Source organism: Scophthalmus maximus, chromosome 4 (genome assembly GCF_022379125.1).
Source record: "Scophthalmus maximus strain ysfricsl-2021 chromosome 4, ASM2237912v1, whole genome shotgun sequence".
Lineage (NCBI taxonomy): Eukaryota > Metazoa > Chordata > Actinopteri > Pleuronectiformes > Scophthalmidae > Scophthalmus > Scophthalmus maximus.
Window position 1 is genome coordinate 13,686,332 of NC_061518.1, and position 18,641 is coordinate 13,704,972.

The 18,641-nt window shown below is 40.6% G+C and overlaps 3 protein-coding genes across 8 annotated transcripts; all 3 read left to right on the forward strand.

The window, feature by feature from the left end:
- On the forward strand, window positions 1-3,171 carry nudt21 (nudix hydrolase 21). Of its 2 annotated transcripts, XM_035628802.2 has the most exons (8): window positions 1-302; window positions 1,120-1,320; window positions 1,414-1,477; window positions 1,565-1,654; window positions 2,161-2,236; window positions 2,344-2,458; window positions 2,542-2,626; window positions 2,735-3,171. In XM_035628802.2, exons 1-7 carry the CDS (start codon window positions 184-186, stop codon window positions 2,612-2,614), a joined length of 738 nt encoding a protein of 245 aa, XP_035484695.1. In that variant the 5' UTR covers window positions 1-183; the 3' UTR covers window positions 2,615-2,626; window positions 2,735-3,171. The 2 variants fall into 2 exon arrangements, with proteins under 2 accessions (XP_035484695.1, XP_035484696.1); XM_035628803.2 differs by lacking the exon at window positions 2,542-2,626 and having other exon boundaries at window positions 3-302.
- Window positions 3,172-4,426: 1,255 nt separating this feature from the next.
- Window positions 4,427-10,583, forward strand: ogfod1 (2-oxoglutarate and iron-dependent oxygenase domain containing 1). 2 transcript variants are annotated; one of them, XM_035628801.2, is made up of 14 exons: window positions 4,602-4,738; window positions 5,225-5,370; window positions 5,468-5,514; window positions 6,797-6,934; window positions 7,488-7,588; window positions 7,706-7,838; window positions 7,928-8,019; window positions 8,553-8,681; window positions 9,122-9,235; window positions 9,315-9,394; window positions 9,514-9,785; window positions 10,016-10,144; window positions 10,253-10,311; window positions 10,408-10,583. In XM_035628801.2, the coding sequence occupies exons 4-14, from the start codon at window positions 6,802-6,804 to the stop codon at window positions 10,567-10,569; spliced, it is 1,404 nt and encodes a 467-aa protein (XP_035484694.2). In that variant the 5' UTR covers window positions 4,602-4,738; window positions 5,225-5,370; window positions 5,468-5,514; window positions 6,797-6,801; the 3' UTR covers window positions 10,570-10,583. The 2 variants fall into 2 exon arrangements, with proteins under 2 accessions (XP_035484693.2, XP_035484694.2); XM_035628800.2 differs by lacking the exon at window positions 6,797-6,934 and having other exon boundaries at window positions 4,427-4,717; window positions 7,722-7,838.
- A 1,226-nt stretch (window positions 10,584-11,809) lies between these two features.
- Window positions 11,810-18,369, forward strand: tradd (tnfrsf1a-associated via death domain). 4 transcript variants are annotated; one of them, XM_035628476.2, is made up of 6 exons: window positions 11,882-11,897; window positions 12,860-12,967; window positions 14,520-14,671; window positions 14,806-15,086; window positions 15,915-16,062; window positions 17,303-18,369. In XM_035628476.2, exons 3-6 carry the CDS (start codon window positions 14,521-14,523, stop codon window positions 17,599-17,601), a joined length of 879 nt encoding a protein of 292 aa, XP_035484369.1. In that variant the 5' UTR covers window positions 11,882-11,897; window positions 12,860-12,967; window position 14,520; the 3' UTR covers window positions 17,602-18,369. The 4 variants fall into 4 exon arrangements, with proteins under 4 accessions (XP_035484367.1, XP_035484369.1, XP_035484366.1 ...); XM_035628474.2 differs by lacking the exon at window positions 12,860-12,967 and having other exon boundaries at window positions 11,810-11,897; XM_035628473.2 differs by lacking the exons at window positions 11,882-11,897; window positions 12,860-12,967 and adding an exon at window positions 11,907-12,234.
- The last annotated feature ends 272 nt before the right edge of the window (window positions 18,370-18,641 follow it).

Genomic DNA, 18,641 nt, shown 5'->3' on the forward strand with positions numbered 1-18,641 from the left:
GAAAACCCCACCTCACCCGGAAAAGGAGGAACGAGGGAAACGACGGTGGAGCAATTGTTGTGGACTGCCCGCTGTAATCAATTGATTTTCTTTGGCTCTTTCGGCGATCCCGTTAGTTACAAAGCAACCGCCACCCGAAGCAACTTTGCCGGAGGATTTAGTCTCGTCCTGCTCACGGTAGAGATGTCGGTGGTGCCTCCCAGTCGCTCTTCCGCCGGCTGGCCGCGCGGTGCCGTTCCGTTCGGGAACAAGTACATCAGCGGGCCCGCTAAACCGCTCACCCTGGAGAGGACCATCAATCTGTGAGTTAAGATAATGCTCCAGCAGCTGGTATCAGTTGGTTCATGTGCCCGGTGCTCAACGTGCACCGTCAACCGTCAGTAGAACATTGTGTGTGTGTGTGTGTGTGTGTGTGTGTGTGTGTGTGTGTTGGAAGGAAGTATCCTTATTTGAAAAGCGGGTGCCAATGATTTGTCTATTTATTAAGATTCTGTCAATAATCTTTTGATTTGATAAACTAATGATCTCAGCTCTAGATGACTGGTCTGTACCCGGATGCCCTGAGAAACAATGAAACTTCCATGTACAAAGGTGGTTTAGTTCACATGGTTGTATTTGTGTTTTCTTTCTATTAATAATAAAGTTTATGGTTAAACTGTAAAACTTCAAACCTCAATTGCATTTATCAGTCGTAAGAGTTTGATAACATCTCAGGAATCATTGGCTGGGTCCTGGTGCCGACCTCACTGTCACAGTGTCATGACTTACCATGCGTTCCATTATACCCTGGAAAGGTCGGGGTGGTGATTTTTTTTCTGATCTCCCGAGTTGGAATTCTAACCCAGGGGGGCGATCAATTGCAATTTCTGACTCTGAGATCGTAATTCTGAGTTCCGGGATTATACTGGAACGATAGACCCGTGTTCCGACCTCCGAGGTATAATGGAACGCAGGGTTGCTGAGACACTTGAACCGACCAGAGCCATCGTCAATGTCATCACTAACACCTGTACTTTTCCTTGTATAAGTCAAGTGTCTTCTTTAAAAAAAAAAAAAAGGTCCTCAATGTTACACCTTTACTTTCATACAATGATTTACATGTGTATTGTTTTGTTTCAGATACCCTCTTACCAACTACACGTTTGGCACCAAGGAGCCCCTGTACGAGAAGGACAGTTCGGTAGCAGCCCGGTTCCAGCGGATGCGGGAGGAGTTTGATAAAATGGGAATGCGAAGGACAGTGGAGGGTGTCCTCATTGTCCATGAACACAGACTGCCTCATGTGTTACTTCTACAGCTGGGTACCACCTTCTTCAAACTGTGAGTGATTGGATTGTCAGAGGCTCCTACATGAACCAGTGGAAATGTTTTTTTTATGGAACAGTCATCTGACAGTTTGCTTCTCTCCTGAAGGCCTGGTGGAGAGCTGAGTCCTGGAGAAGATGAGGTGGAGGGCCTGAAACGCCTAATGACCGAGGTAGCTACGTCACAACACAGTTTAGGCTTCTCACTGCTGTGATGATTGTAGAGTTTTTTTTAATATTAACTTTCATTTGAATTTTAGATCCTAGGGCGACAGGACGGGGTGAAGCAGGACTGGGTGATTGACGACTGTATTGGAAACTGGTGGCGCCCAAACTTTGAGCCTCCCCAGGTGAGTGCACACAGACGACTAGGATAGCAAGACATATTGGGGATTTAATTAGCGGAAGGAACATTTTCAAAAGACGTTGATATTTTGCATATTTTAATTGAAAGCATTGTAGCAATAACAGATCCGTCATGACATTTGTTTTGGCAGCGTCTGGTCAGAATTTGGTGCATTTTTGTTTGAAATCTGTTTATAAACCTTTGTGTAGTCATTTGTATACGATATTAAGGCTCGGTTCTGGTCACTATAACTTTAACTTTCCTTTCTAACCCAACAATATTACTAATGTAAATATAACATTTTTAAAGAGAGTGGAATAACTTGGGTGGTGCGCATGTGACTGAAACAAAATCATAAACAAGCAGTTACAGACTACAACAAATTGCAGATGCCATTTTTTGCTCCATAAAGCCAGAGGGAAATATGAAATTGTAGTGGTCAGTTATTCATGAACATACCGATGCAGAACTGTGCAATGTGAAGTGACCTGCGGTTGTTTCTGTTTGCAGTACCCCTACATTCCAGCTCACATCACCAAGCCTAAGGAACATAAGAAACTGTTCCTAGTCCAGCTTCAGGAAAAAGGTCAATATATCACAATAAAACTTATTTTAAGTTTTAACAGATGGAATAATGACAGTGGAGAGGTATTGTTGCTTCTTGTTTCAAATATTTGATTCATGTTTCAACAGCGCTCTTTGCTGTCCCCAAGAACTATAAACTAGTGGCCGCACCATTGTTTGAACTATATGACAATGCTCCTGGATATGGACCAATCATTTCCAGTCTACCACAGCTACTGAGCAGGTAAACATTGTGTGTTTTACATAATTTGATCATTGTGTAAAATGAATTGAAACATTCATCATTTTCTGTTCACTGTGTCTAAGCTTCAGCTTTAGGCAGCAGTGTGGCACAGAGACTACATATATCCACCCTGCTGACAAACCCAAAGACTTTTAAAGTGATTTAATAGTTAAGTAATATCACAAGACTCCTGCAGGAAATTGAAAAGGAATGGTTATACTGGTTGGCTTTAACATAAACTGTTTTCCAAAACAATGACCATAATTGTTTTTACAGATTCAACTTCATCTACAACTAACTGTCATGAACAGGAGTCCCATCTGGCTGTCTCTGTGAGTGCAGCCCCGTTTGAGTGAAGCTTAAAGATGACAAACAATGCGGTGACAGAGACTCATCTCTGGCTCAACTTTGACAGAAGAAAAACTTGTCATGTCTGGTATATTGACAGTCCATGGGGATGTTTATACTGTTAGAAGAAAATTAAAATATCATGTGTTTGGGGGTTTTTTTATCAGAAAGAAACTGCTAGTTTTTGTGGTATCTGAGTGCGTATTCCAGTTTTCACACTTTGGTTTTATTTTGTCTCGGGAGGTCAGCGTGTGATTAAACAGACTTACAACATTGAGTTTTCCTGTTGTTTTAACCTGTAACTATGCTGTTTTTTTCTTTCTTTTTAATAAAGCAGTCCTGTCGTGTTTTTTATAAACTTCAAAGAGTGACTGATACTAAGCTTCAAAGTAATTATATAAATACATATTTGGGAAGTGATGATTGTAATTATGCTCAGTTTATTCAGTTTACCTTGTCATTTAATCGAAGTTTGAGATGAAGGAACTATTATACTTATTTATTCAACACCTACAACAAAAAATGCTAATGTTCAATTAAACAGCAGAAGAAAGGCAGATACAGTACTGGCGTCATCACTTGGTCACATCGAAGTTAACATTAGATACCTGCTATGTTGCAATCAGGTATTTATTGTGATAATTTTGAATACATTCACACTGGGGAAAATGCAAAATTACTGGCACTATATTTTTAATATTGTGTGGGTGGATACTTGTCTCTTACTGCAACACAACATGCATTGCACTTTGTCAGATTGCACTGCCTGCTGATGTGAGGAAAACAATGATTGCGGAAATTACTGTTGAAGGAATGAAAAGGCATTTGGAAAAATAACGTTACCTGAGCGCAGAGGCCTTTCTGTGGCCCCTGAAGCACAAGGGTCACGTTTCATATGTGGGTTAATGAAATTGACTGTTTGCTCACTTCCTGAATCTATGATATAATATCCATCCATCCCTTTTCTAAACCGCTTATCCCACTCAGTGTTTGAGTCCTGGAGTTATTCCAACACAAAACAGGTTACATTATTTTACTGTATTAAACTACTCTTTTTTTTTTTCTTTTTTTTTTTAAATAGGTCAAATCAGATGAAAACAAACAACCGTCAACTGAACAAAGGTCCACTACATGCTGGCTTTTAAGAATCTCACAAGTTTTACTTTTACATAGATACCAAGAATATTCAAATAGACATTGTAGTTGCAGATATCTTCATTTTCGGCAGGTTATTTTCGAGCAGGGACCTGTGAAAGGGGCCTGGAGCATAACAGGTGCAGTTACAGGCAAAAAAGAGAGGACAAAAAGAAAACCTGCTCGAACGTAAATTCAACCAAAATAAAGGTCCTATTGAAGCAACATAGATAAGTCCAGTAAATTAAGTAGTTTTACTGCTCTTCTGTTTTCACACAAGGGAGATGTTGCAAATAGATTTATTTCACGCTTACACCTGTTTATACACCCTTCATTATTAACACGTTAACCCAACCAAATCAAGTAATTAACCAGTAGATCACAGTTTTTGTCTTTAACTGAAATTTCAGCGACAATGTTTGCCGGTTTTCCCACATGATTTTAGCAGCGCTGCCTGACAGTCGATACTTCGGGCAAAAATTAGCCGCGTGAACCGTACGTCACTTACCTGCGACGCCAGGGCCGCTTGGTTTCCGTCACGCGTTTCCTGAGTGAATGTTGTCAAAGAGCTTTATAATCTACGTGTTTACCTGGTTTCACACCAGGTAGTTTCCACAATGGCGTCCAAACGACACCAGGACGAATGCGGCAAACGCGAGAAGAAGAAAAAGCAGAAGAGGAGAGAAGAAACGGCGGAACTGAGCTCGGTCGTGGAGGACGAGCTGGCGAAGAGTGCGGTGAAGGAGGCGTGGAGCCGGGCGAGCCGCTGCAGCCTGGGTGAGGCAAACAAGTAAACAAGTAAACAAAACACCTGTCCTGCTTTGTTTTGACTATCGACCATTTGATAAATCTTAAACCAGCCACTTATCACGGCTGGAAAAATACTAAACCGGTCACAAGTTTTCTCTTAATGTTACTTTTATTGAGTCTAGCTGAGTTGAGATTTTGTGGCCGCCCTGGAACTTCCGTGTTGGGTTTGGCCCAGTCGGTAACCGCTGATAAGAGTTCATCACAGATGCATTAGACGTACATGTTGGCTGCTATTAGCTTTTTCTTATATGTTTGTGTTGATGTAGAAGCAGTGTCACCATTAAATCAGTTTTCCTGGAGAGAACACCGACAGGTTCATTCTTCAGTTTTAAAATGTCTCCCTCATTATGTCACATTTCTTTAGTAAACTAATACCAAAGGACCATTATAGAGTACTGACCAAAATTGTTTAGCTGGTGAATCAAAAGTAAGTTTGGTCGGGATATATAGTTATCTTTTGTTATTTATGTGCAGGGGATCTGGAGTTGGACTGCCACCCTTTCCCTCACTGCGTCATCAAGAACTTCCTCGGCAGCGACACGTTCGTAGAAAACCTGCAGAGGGAACTGCTGGGGCTCAACTTCCACGAGAAGTCAAACGATCTCTACAAATTTAAACAGGTGACCATCAAATTGATATTCTGACAGATTGATGCCAGTGAGTGGGTGTGTGTTGTTAATCTGACATTACCTCCCCTTGGTTGTTGTTCCCATACAGTCAGATGACTTGAGGAAGAGAACAGAGCCACACATCGCAGGACTGAGGTGAAACATAGCTTTTATTCTCACTTTTGGATATTATATATTAGTAGAACTAAGTGTGTGATGATGACAGCAGTTCATGTGGAAATGGAATAAAAGTCTGTCAGGAGGAACATTATATATCACTAACCTGTTAAGATGTCTTGTTTTCATGCCTGTTTATATCTTACTCACTTGGTCGACTTTTCAATCACTTTTACACACTCATTGGCAGCAGGTTGTTGTCAAGTGCCTCAAGGGCCATGATTGAACCACCAACCAAACAACTAAAGGCCAGTTAGTCTCGACCACCTGATCTGATGAATAATTCCCACCAGACACAAAAAACTGCATAATTTAAAGCATGTTTATTCTACTGGTTGTCCACAGTATTTAATATTTTCCACCTGACAGAATGAGCTTTCTTTAGAGCCAAATTATGTTATAGGCCTTTGTCACAGTAGACATTTTTTATAACATTAACAATGGCTGCATTTCATTTCAGTGAGTTAGTTCTAGGACTCTGGTTTTGTTCACACTGCTAATGTTATTTTCATTTTTTCTTTTGTTTGCCACATGGCAGAATGTGGTCCCGTGATTCTTTATTCAATTTTTTACCAACTCTACTCTTTATTAGCCAGGCTTGCACAATATTATGTCATTCAGTACAACAGCTCTGCCACAAATTCTACTTGTGGTGGTGTTGTATTGAATTGCATTATGCTTTGAGATGTTTCTACTTAATTGTTATTTCTATCACTAGTTGTGACCTCAATACTAAAGCATACAATTTAATTAACACCTCTATGACCGATCGTATGTGGGGACAGTTGTATTGGATTGCATTAGATTGCACAGGTGTGCATAATAAATTGACTACCAAGTGTATATCCCTACTGACAAAAGGAGACACGCCTATTTGAACCACTCGTCCTTAGAGGACGGCTAAAATTGTCAGAACAATAAAAAAAAAAAAAATCAATCTCAGTGCTCTGAATTTAATGCTGAGATTATGTCCTACACACAAGGTCTTTAAATATGCTTTTAGCCTCTAATGCCTTTTGCTGTTTTTACTATTTCCATGCAGATTATAGATTGATCATTATCATTTGTATTTAATGTTTGGTTTAACTTGTATGAAAAATAGAAAAAAGCTGTTATATGTGGGCAGCACGAGAATGAAAAAAATGAGATGCTGATTTTGCCCAAAGGGTATAGTTAGACAGTTTGAGGTTCCGCTATCACTTCCACCAGGTGGAGCCAGAGTTTACATTTGCCACCTAATTAGTATTTTTCCCTCATTTAGGGTGGATGATTCCCAAGATAAGCATTAACGCTGGGACTGTGCACCTGCGAGCACAACAGATTGAAATCCTCCATGGAGAGGAAGGACCGTGTTTTCCTCTGTCTTACAGTGCTGAGCTAAACACAAGACTAGTGCACAGTAGGTCATTACACCAGTGCAGATGTTTGAGAATTAAAACAATTTAATAGAGATAAAGCTGTTATTATATAATAATAATGGAGCTGTGAGAGCTACCAGACCTGCCAAGAAGTTCAGTGTTTGAGCCAAGAAAGTTATCAAGGAAGTTAAGTCTGATTCCAAGACAACACCTTGGAGACTTATCCAGCAGATACCAAAATAATGTACATTTATTTAGAAGAAATTATGTATATGTCAATCTGTGTTTGCAGTGCAGAGACTGCAATGTGTAATTTCTTCTAAATAATTATTTGTTATTTTACGGTGCTACACCTACTGAGGAAATACAGTCCTGGTACATAAGCACCGTAATTAAATGCACAATAACAGGCTCCGCTTGTCATCATCTATTATTAATGTCACAACAAAATGTCATGGTAGGCTTTCAGGCAGGAGAACAATCTGTCTGTGTAGTGATGCTTAGAAATTGTTCAGTTTTATTGTCATTATATAAAACAATACTGAATTTAAGTGAAACAACACAGAGTATATTTTACTGTATCTCTGTTTTCAGGGCGGCACTGTTTGGGCCTTTCCGTTCTTGGCTTGGTGACGTATTGGGGGTTAAACTCGAGCCCACCGTGGATATTTCTTGTGCCAAATATGAATACACAGGTGAGCTTGGATTTATTCTCAGGAGGAAGGACTGATATATTTTTCAGGTCTTTTGATTTGTCTTTAAATTAATAAACTCCTGCATTATTATTTTTTCCATTTTTAAACATATCACAGTCTGTCGTCTTTCTAGATGTTCTTTTGTGTCACGATGATGAATTGGAGGGAAGGCGCGTTGCTTTCATCCTGTATCTTGTGCCGCCTTGGCAAAGCAGCGATGGGGGAACACTGGATCTTTACGCAACAGATGGTGAGTATCCCACTTCCTGTGTGTGTGTATGTTTCTGTACTTTCAGACAACATCTTCACGTCTTGTACATTTTTGTACTTTGTCATCAGGAAATTTCCAGCCACAGAGTATATCGAAGTCGCTTGTACCCTCTTGGAACACGCTCGTCCTCTTTGAAGTTTCTCCAGTGTCTTTTCACCAAGTAAGAGTTTCTGCTCTGGCGTCTATATCCAGGGTCTCTGCAGGTCTTGCAAAGTCTTAAGAAGCATTAGTTTTTAAGTTTCCTCAAAGTTTTCTCATGTGGTTTAAGGAAAACCTGTGTCAGTATGTCAATGCTATTTTTGATCGTAAATTTTAAAATTGGTCCATCCATCCATCCATCCACTTTCTGCTGCTTATCCATGTCCAGGTAATGTTTAAGGATCAATGAATTATATTATTTTGAATGATTTTTATTTACTGCCAGGAAGTAATGGCAAAAATGCAAATGCATAGATATTTATTATACTTTGCACTTGGTAAATAATTCTCAGCCCCATCATTCCTTTTTCATTAATATCGTTCTTATCCCAGCTGACATGACATAAAAAAAACTTTCTATGTGGTATTTAAATGTGTCTATGTGGTCTTGAAGATTAAGATAAACTCGGCTAAACCAGTACAAACCCTTTGGATTTCTGTTACACCAGAAGAGACTGTTACTCGAAATCTAGAGCATGTGCTGCTGTTTTCCAGGTGTCAGAGGTTTTGTCACAGGATAAGTGTCGTCTGTCTCTGAGCGGCTGGTTTCATGGACCGTCTCTGGAGCGTCCTCCTCGCCACGTAGAGCCGCCCGTCCCGAGGAGTCCACACCTACCAAGAGACGTGAGTTTGGTCAAATGTTTAGTGTTATGTTAACGTTCCCGTATCAATAGAGTTGAATGAGAAGATCAACACCATTCTCACATCTGTACATTCATTCTTAAACTGAAGCCAGCAGTCCGTCAGCTTAGCATAAAGACTGGAAACAGGGAAACAGCTCAGTCAAATCCTCCTACGAAAACCTGGAAGGCTCATTGATAAACATGTTATATCGTGATCGTTTAATCCAAAGGAAAATTAAAGTGTGCAAATTTGGTGTTACAGGGAGTATTTGTCGGATGGTTGAGCGAATCATCTCCTGGCTTCAACTTAATATTTAACAGATGTGAATATAGCATTGCTCTTCCCGTCCACTCTTGCAATGAAAGCAAACGGTATTTGCCAAAATGTCAAACTACTCCTTTAATGTACAGTCTACGTTCCTTTTCATGTGTTGGTGACAGGAGACACTGCTGCTGGAGTGGGTCAATCCGATTTACTTGGACATTTCCTATCAGGAGCAGATTCAAGAGGAGTTTGAGGACAGCTCTGAAATTCAGCTCAAAGACTTTCTCAAGGTAATGTCTTACTCATTTTTTCTCTACCTTGCATGTGTCAAGGAATTCTTGTAAACTGATTATGTGTTTTCATCTTCAGGAGGAGAAGTTCAGGGAGGTGGGTGAAGCACTGCGACTCTCTCAGATTCAGTGGACAAGGAGAGGTCCACCCAATCAGAGGTGGCTCGTGTTTCACAGATCATTTGACTTGTTAACACGGTCTGTTGTTTTCATGTGTTCTGTGTTCGAGGGATGATTTGAAAAAACTTATCACATGTACTTTATCTATGTGCACTCAGATGCTATGAAGTTGCTTCTCTGGACATGCCCCACGACATGCCTCAGTGCGTCAGTGCATGCTGGGAGCTACTTCGTTCAGAGTCTTTCTTCCTGCTCCTCTCCAACTTCACCGGCCTTCGATTGCACTACTTGTGTCCTGCTGATGATGATGATGATGATGATGAGAATAAAAATGAAGAGAAAGAGAAGGAGGAGCAACAAAACACAGGGGATGAGGACGCCCCAGGGTCTTCAACAGAATCACCTTCAGCAAATGCGAACAGAGACAAAGGTTTGTGTCAGTGTGAGATGATTTCTCCAACTACAGGTGTGTACGGTTGTGCTTGTGTTTAGACCTGTGTTTAGACCTGTGTTTAGACGTGTGTGTGTGTGTGTGTGTGTGTGTGTGTGTGTGTGTGTGTGTGTGTGTGTGTGTGTGTGTGTGTGTGTGTGTGTGTGTGTGTGTGTGTGTGTGTGTGTGTGTGTGTGTGTGTGTGTGTGTGTGTGTGTGTTTTTTTCTAGAGCTGAGCACACCGGTTTGTTGTGGTGAACTGCGGCGATGGTCTCATGGCGGCTACACGCTGTTGCATGATGGAGAGGCAGCACGGGCAGAGTACGCTCTGGATCTGGTTTTACCTTTTGGCTGTGCAGGTGAGTGTGTATACACACACACACACACACACACACACACACACACACACACAGCACAAACTGTCTAACATCATAATTGTAACTGTTACTAAACTCTGTGTTTCATAGACTGGCAGACAGAGTTTGGAGGATTCACATCTTATGTTGCTAACGAAGAGGACGAGGAGGTGAGTGCTGATCACAGTATATGGAGTGTCTGTACATGTGTGTGCGGCACTTCAGTTATCATATTCATCATTGCCCTGTTTCCATCATCTTCACAGCTTCTGACAGTGTATCCAGAGGACAACTCCCTCGCTCTCGTCTACAGAGACAAAGAAACTCTCAAATTTGTCAAACACGTCAACCACAAAAGCCCCTCTGATTCTGCCGGCAGTTCAACCTGCAGAGCATTTTATGACTTTTCTTTTGTGTACTATGAATAAATATTCACATTGATCTTGTGGGTTTCTTGACATTTTTTCTCCATCTTATTTTGGACATGTAAATCTATATATAAATATATAGATAAATGTGAAATGCTTTTCTGAAAAACGCCACTTGATCCAGTTTTTTTGTGAGAACATGCAACACTAAAGCAAGTATGGGTAAGTCTTTTGTTTGTGTTGGGAAAAAAACAACCACTGGATCCTTTTCAACTGGAAGATTCTTATGTAAGAACTGGAACATAACTTTGACATGATTGAATGATGCTGATATATTTTGGCACAGTGATATAATCTGTCATTATCAAACATTCACACAAACTTTATAAACTTTTTTGTCATTTACTCAATTATTTGTAAGAAAAGAAAAAAAATCAATCACGGTTAAGCTAGACCTAAGTTGACATTCAATTTATACAGATATGAAACAAAAAAAACACTCACATCTGACGGACTCTAATCGACAAATATTTGGCAATTTTCACTTCATATATGACCAAAGCAATAAATTCCATTATTAAAATATTTGGAGATAAAATGTTCTGTCGATATACTTATCAGTCAACCTGCTCATTTAACCGACGGTGGACAAAATGTCCAAGTAATGTAGGTTCCTTCTTGTAATTCTTTGCTGGTTATTACAACATCTGTCATTTTGACCTAAAGGATTACCAGCTCCAGGTTTACTATTTGTTCAAATTTACTTCACTTGAATACAATATAAACTAAGTCAGAAACTGTTACTTGTGTTTCAAGTAATTAAGACAACCTCAAGAACTGTTAATCCATCAGAAGAGTAATGTATGGATTATTTTCATTTTCAATTCATCTAGGCATTCATTTTGATTCTTTTGTGCTTTTTCAGCAGTGGCTTTATTTTCAAAGCCGTTAACATGAGTAGAAACAGTATAGGTGACAACTGACACTGAACCCAAGGCCTGCTGCTCGACCACAGGACGGTAGAGAATATGCATCTGTTAAACAGAGTTTGTTCACTAGACCAAATCAATCTGTCTCCTTTACCTGCTGTATTGACCAGTTTTACCCATTTAATCATTTTGTTTTAGTCGAGGGGATTAAAGGACATTTTGTGGACATGTATTTGAAATGCTCTGCCCTACTTATGAATATCTACACTGGAGAGAAAAAAAAATACATTTCCTTCCCGTCATGATTTTTTCCCCGTAGGCGGTATGTTGATAATGTGCACCAATCGGAGCTCGTTTTGATTTCTGCGCAGCCAATGGGAGGTCAGGAAGTTCTCAGTGTGTCGATGGGTGTGGTCTCTGAGGAGGAAGCGTCGGCGAACAATATAACAAAGTTTTAAGGTAAGTTTGACGCGACTTTAGACGAGGTTTTGTCCACGTCGAATCAAAACAACGGGATGTGCGCGCGCTTACGTGTGTTGTAGTTATATTATTAACACTTACACCGTGTGTTTGACCGACGTTTTACGGCAATTGTGTCTGCTGTACGTGAGCTGTACCCACGCGAGCCGTTCTCACACCAACACACACTAGACTGCGTTCATGTTTTCACCGATTTAACATAAACTCCCTGAGAGGTGAGAATTATGGAAACAGACTGCTGCTGCCTCGTGTTGGTCGAATCAATCGACCATGTTGCTCTAGAATTAATTACAAAAGCCTCCCACACCTGGTGCAGGTAACTAGCAAACGTCTAACCAGAAGTCGCATGTACATATGGCCGCAGTTAGCATCTCAACTGTTATTCACCCCTCGACGCTGTTGTTATTAAATATACAGAATCAGGACAGTAGAGCGAGAGAGATGATTTAGGCATTGATTAAACAAGGGTGCAGAAGTTTTGATAATGTAACTTTTGATTCGTCTTTAAAGCAAAGAAAGCCAAAAAGTGTTGACCATGTTCTCTATGATAATTATGTCAACATCTTTGGGTTTTTGACTTTTGATCAGACAAAAGATTCATGTTAACGTGGTTTTTTTTCCTGACATTTCAGACAGCAAACAATTGGTCAATAACGAAATTAACAGTCTGACTTATTGTTGGGCGAATGAAACAAATGATTGATTACAGCAGAACAGTACAGTTATATAACATACAGAAACATGGAAGCAGTTGAATAAAGAACAGCTTTCCAATACTGATTTGTTGTAGACAACAGTTTTGCCTTCAGATGTGACAACTTTCTGACTATCTTGTTACTCAACCTCCTACTGTACTGTAGGAGGTTATGTTTTCATCAGCGTTTGTTAGTTAGCATGATTGCGCAGACAACTGCTGAACTGATCTATGACATTTTTTGTAGGGGTGGGGCATGAGCCAAGGAAAAACTCGTTATATTTTGGATCAGGATAAACAGGGGATACAGGAATTTTCTCTGTCCGCGCTTTTTGGGATTTTGGACTTTGGAGAGGTAACATGACCAATTTGATTGTGTCGCCTCGGACTCACAACTGTCGCAACTGTATGACATTTTATAGACTTAATGATCACACATTGGTACTGAAAGTAATTGTTGGTTGTTTGTTTCATTTATTCGGTACGGAGCGGATAAATTACTAATTTGTAGGGGGATGTTTTTTGTGTGAATTAATTTTTTTGTTGTACCTAAATGTCAGACAAGCTCTCCAGGGAATACTAGAGGTTGCCTTTTGGCAGTAAAAGCTAAATGATATGTTTTAAGCTCCTGACGATCACTTAATCCTCATATAGCTGGTGAATTAATCTCACAGTATACTTCCAGAGTACCGGTAGATAGGATAGCATATAATTACATACTGGCTAAATTGTGTAGATTCCTGTAGAGCCAGTCGCCAAGCATACTGTGTATTAGTGAGATATGAGGACATGTATATAATCCAGCTCAGAGGATGCTCTTTCCACGCAGAGCGCTGTGCATCCTGTGCATGGAGACAACACCAGGAGAGAGCAAATGAGCTTCAGCGTTTCACCCAGAGCACAGGAGTCAGAGGCCGGACTGGGGGAGGGGAGTGCTGAGATTAAACATGTTTTTATGTAATGAGGGTTTCAAATGGAGGTTGGCGTAAAAAAGGATAAGGTGGAGTGAGTTCACAACAGTTGGGGACTACAAGAACAGACGCGGTTTTAACTCCAGGAATAAACATGTCTGGCTTCCACTGGTCTGGGCAGTTGGATTTAGTGAGGAGTTTATGTGATTTATTTTCCCATTACTTTGGTGGGAAGTCGTTGGACATGGTATCTTCCTCCAACTCAGTGCTGCTGTGTAACTGAGATGTTTTCATCACCAAAAGGGATTAATATATTGATTATTTTTCGATAGATGGATTCATCTTTATTCTATAATATGCCCCAAAAAAATTGGAGAGATTTTATTTTAAGTGATAGCAGCAGAGGCAAATGTTTGATATCTCTGCTCGAAAAATGACTTGAAGTGTTCATTGTTTTCATAATCGTGGCCAATCTATTTTTCTTACGATCAACTCATAAAAAAAACAATCCGTTGTTTCTCCTCTGATGTTTGCCTCATAGAAACCACTGTACTTGTGTTCCATCCCTCAAAAACACCACTGAGGTCTGGAATATTGGACCATTCAACTTCAACGTCAGTTGAATGACATGAATATGATCAGGATTTGAAATTGCCACATTCTTTATTTATTAGCAGCATTGACCTGTGTTTCAGTTTTTCTCTGTAACATTATCCTGACATTTAATGGGGATGGAAATCACCCTCATTTCTCTGTGAAGGTAATGAGACAGGCTCCTGGCAGTTGAGAAGAGAAGAACTTCTTGACCTACACCACTCCCAGAGTTACAGGAGGCTGTTTTCCCTAAATGTGTAAAAACCCTGTGGGGTCTTTACTCTTAACCTGTTTGAAGTTTTTCTTCAGATTTACACAATTCTTCATTGAGCAAATGCAGATACTGTTGGGGAGGGGTCTCACCAGTGAAACCATGTCACGTGTCTCAAATTGTGTTCAAAGAATGGCGGACAAGACTGTGGATCGTGGACCCTGGACAGGATGTTCAGTTTTGTTTCTGCAGTCGCTCTGTCCCGGTGTGAACCTGCTCTCTCTCTACAAGGACCAACAGGGAAAGTTTATCATTTACAAAGTCATCAAGCTAACACTTATAGGTGAGCACTCACATTGTAGTTTGGCTGTATGATGCACGTCTAGAATGCTAATTAAGATAGAAGAATAATTCATAATTGCACAAATGTATTTTCTTGGATGTCACTTATCAACAATTACTATTTCCCGTGCTCAGATTCTGCAGGAGGTCTGGGTGGTTATGAGATACTGAAGGTCCATGATGCTGATCCCTTCCTGGGGGTGGAGGTGAAGTTTGTGGATGTGGCAGCATGTCAGCAGTTCCTGGAGAGCTACAGCTCGGGAGCGGTGCGTCAGTCTCTCTCGCAACACGCCTGCCGGCTTCTTGCTTTGCCTCAGGAGTTGACAGTGGAAACCCAGCTGAAGGCCAGCACGCACATCCTGGACCTCAATCTGGACAAGCTGGAACTTTGCTTAGAGCACATCCACCATTCACAGGTATTCTCCGACTTTCTGCCTGTTTTATTCTCCTCTTTTATTCAGCATGACATTATATTCATATTCATGTCAGTAGATGGTGTTAACTGGTGTGAACGTCTGTCTCCGCCTACTAAGCTGACATCCTCTGATCCACTGCAGTTTCCCATGAACCAAAAGTATTTTTACACTTCTCACTGATTATCATACATCAATTCCACCACAGTATTGAAAACTTATTTCAGTGTAGAGCTGTACACAACAGACACATCTGTATCGTCAGACTTGCTAAAACAACACCATTTGGTCTTTGTGAACGGAAATGGTGTCTGTGTTTATTTGCATGTAAAGCATGAAAGTGCGATTCGATCGCTGTGATCACTCCAGACGTCTGGAGACTGATGGTGGGGTGTAAAGTGTAAAACTTAAAGCTGCCACTCATGATCAAATCACCTGAGACGGATTTTGATACAAAATACACTAGGCAATAGAACTGGATTGACCCTGCATAATATCAGTACAATAAATAAATAAATTGTGTTATTTGATCTTATCTATAATTTAAAACAGACACGTTAGATTGACTACATTGAAAATACAGGGCCCAAAAGCAAAACCTCATTGCAGCAATGGTGAAACTGGAAATTTCATATAATATGTGGTACTGAGACAGATTGAGTCTTTTCGCTGTGTTTTATTTGTCGATGATCAGTGTGAAACACAGCAGTAAGGATGGCAGGACGTTCACTTGAATATAAAGATAAGTCATTGTCGTATCTCAGTGAGGGCGGAGTCACCTAAATGTTCATCTCATTCAGTTTAAGTCATTGTTGGTGTTTCTCGTGTCAGCCGGAGCGCCTGCGCGATGAGGAGATCGATCATCTGGAGCAGCAGCTGCAGAGTCAGGCCCTTGGTCCTGCCCCACAGTCCACCATCATAACACAGGAAGAGCCTCCTGTCCCCAGCAACTGCTTCAAGTTTCAGAATAAAGTGTTCGGTGAGTCAGAATGACTGTTAAGTTTTGTGTAGCGTGTCCTTCACAGACTCTACTCTGGACTACTGCTGAAAGAAATCACGATGGAGACTAAAATAACATCTGCATCGAAGAGATATTGAAATGCCTGGTGCACTTTAATACATTCCCCTAAAGCCAATGGGTTTTATCAATAAGTGGTGAATGATGAAGATACCATCCTGTCAATTTCAAAGTACAGTTGTTTTAGTATGTCTTAGGACATTTACATTTCTCACTGTCATTCTTCAAAGCAGATCAAACGTTTTTTAACCGTTTCCCTATGAGGCAGCCATTTGGTTCAGTTTATTTCCACCACGTGTTCCAGTGAAACCGCAGAGACAGGATACATTATTGTATATATGTGATCCATGATGGTGAACATCAAAAGACAACAGGTTGCACAGTTTTAAAATCTTTTTCATGTTGGTGCTATAACTGGAAGCGTTTCTAACCGAATTTAGTGCTGTTTGAAAGATGAATCTCTAATCTGTATTTGCATTGCACTGATCTAGTTTTTTTTTTTAGCTCATGATAGACTGTTGAATTAACATTAACGGATGATGCACAACGCTGTCATTGAATGGGAATACGATTTTCTTAATTAGTTAATTCACGGTTTTACATTTACATTCAGCTTCTGCACTGCTGTATCTGGCATTGAATCCTAGAAATTGAGTTTTTCCTGCTGTATTCTCACATGGGCTCAAAGAGACATATTCCGGAAATGTTACTAGGGGGCTGGCAGGAAAAGTTCTGCAAAATGTCTGGACTTCAGGTCATGTCTGAAAGCAGCTATTCTTCAGTTGGTGACCAGCTAGCAAACGCATATATCTAGGAAATATATTATAGCAAAAAGGAAAATTAATTCCTCATGTTATTTTGTATCTGCCAGTTGTTTAAATTAGCTGGACTAATTTATAGGGTGACAATATGTTTACAGTTTGCTCCACTGTCTCCGAGTGGCCAAAAATTTAAGTAACACTGCTTTCGTGCCTTGTTATCAGGGAAAAGCTCTGACTGATATATATAAATATAGAATACTGGTTTGATGTATATAGGCCCAACTGTTGATGTCCTTTAAGGTTAAGGTGGACAGCAAGTCTGTAAGTTATTCTGGGAAATGTTTACTGTTTCCACATTCGTACACTTTATGTAATCACACATAAGTAAGAGTTTACATTAATGTATTTTTTTCTTCATCCTTTGTCCATTGGCCTGTCAGAGGACCGAATGCTGACAGCAGCAGATGTTCAGAGCTTTTCCAACGGAGTGGGCCGTCAGTGGAAGCATGTAGGGAGGGCGCTAGGCAAGAGCTGCCGTGCTCTGAAGGGTCCGGCCATAGACAACCTGGCCTACGAGTACGAGAGAGAAGGGCTGTATGAGCAAGCCTATCAGCTGCTCAGTCGCTTCATCCAGGCAGAGGGCAGAGCCGCCAAGCTGAGCCGGCTGGTCAAAGCCTTGGAGGACTGCAAACTCACCAGCCTGGCAGAAAATATTCTGGACATACAGCCACGAGAGTAACACACAACTGTGCTTTGGTTCTGCATGTACGAGTCGTGAAAACTGAGGGGGACAGGTCCTCCCTACATGAGTGGTTCACGTTGTCCCACCTGCTTTGATATACAGTATGTTTGTTCTTGATTGATGTCTGTCATCCTCACTTTTTACAATCATTCCTTTCTGTGAGCGTGTGCACGTGTGTGTGTGTGTGTGTGTGTGTGTGTGTGTGTGTGTGTGTGTGTGTGTGTGTGTGTGTGTGTGTGTGTGTGTGTGTGTGTGTGTGTGTGTGTGTGTGTGTGTGTGTGTGTGTGTGTGTGTGTGTGTTTGACAGGTTATGTGAACACAGGCTAACATCTCTGTGAGAAAAGAGTGATTTCTTATCTTGATTTGCGTTTCAATTATTAGTACTGTTGATAATTGTTTTCATCTAGATGAAATGATCTGTCATCACTGTTGAAAAAAGAAGTTGAATGCACTGTTGAAACAGTCTTTATCCTTTACCTCTTTTATTCCTGCTTTATATGTCAATTTACAGATGGAACCTGTTTGGTCTCATTTCTAATGACTAAACAACTGAAGGTTATTGATTTTTTTCTATAAAAATGGGTGCATACAAATTAAATGGCTGTGAAAAAAAGTCTTGCATTAATGTAATTAAAACAGAAAAAAATATTTTTTCCCAAATTCCCTCAGATATAATTTAGCGATAATCCTCCCTCCCTGCCGACCATTATTGCCTGTCACTTCAACATGTGCGCATGCTCATGATTAAACTGCTGATTACTGATATTGCCACAGTGTGTGTGTGTGTGTGTGTGTGTGTGTGTGTGTGTGTGTGTGTGTGTGTGTGTGTGTGTGTGTGTGTGTGTGTGTGTGTGTGTGTGTGTGTGTGTGTGTGTGTGTGTGTGTGTGTGTGTGTGTGTGTGTGTGTGTGTGTGTGTGTGTGTGTGTGTGTGTGTGAGAGAGTGAGTGAGAGAGAGAGGCTTGGGGAGCTTCAGAGCAGAGAGGTGGAGGTTGGAGCTGAGGCGTGTGTGTGTAGGTTTTATCTTTCAGCCTGTTTG

Excerpts from the sequence above, each read along its gene's own strand:
- tradd (XM_035628473.2), top strand. The coding sequence starts at position 12,143 with ATGGAAACAGACTGCTGCTGCCTCGTGTTGGTCGAATCAATCGACCAT. Across the intron at positions 12,235-14,519 it reads GCCTCCCACACCTGGTGCAG|AATGGCGGACAAGACTGTGG; the intron begins GTAACTAGCAAA and ends TTGTGTTCAAAG. Across the intron at positions 15,087-15,914 it reads AGCACATCCACCATTCACAG|CCGGAGCGCCTGCGCGATGA; the intron begins GTATTCTCCGAC and ends TTCTCGTGTCAG.
- ogfod1 (XM_035628800.2), top strand. The coding sequence starts at position 4,558 with ATGGCGTCCAAACGACACCAGGACGAATGCGGCAAACGCGAGAAGAAG. Across the intron at positions 4,718-5,224 it reads GGCGAGCCGCTGCAGCCTGG|GGGATCTGGAGTTGGACTGC; the intron begins GTGAGGCAAACA and ends ATTTATGTGCAG. Across the intron at positions 5,515-7,487 it reads CCACACATCGCAGGACTGAG|GGCGGCACTGTTTGGGCCTT; the intron begins GTGAAACATAGC and ends CTCTGTTTTCAG.
- nudt21 (XM_035628802.2), top strand. The coding sequence starts at position 184 with ATGTCGGTGGTGCCTCCCAGTCGCTCTTCCGCCGGCTGGCCGCGCGGT. Across the intron at positions 303-1,119 it reads CTGGAGAGGACCATCAATCT|ATACCCTCTTACCAACTACA; the intron begins GTGAGTTAAGAT and ends GTTTTGTTTCAG. Across the intron at positions 1,321-1,413 it reads GGTACCACCTTCTTCAAACT|GCCTGGTGGAGAGCTGAGTC; the intron begins GTGAGTGATTGG and ends TCTCTCCTGAAG.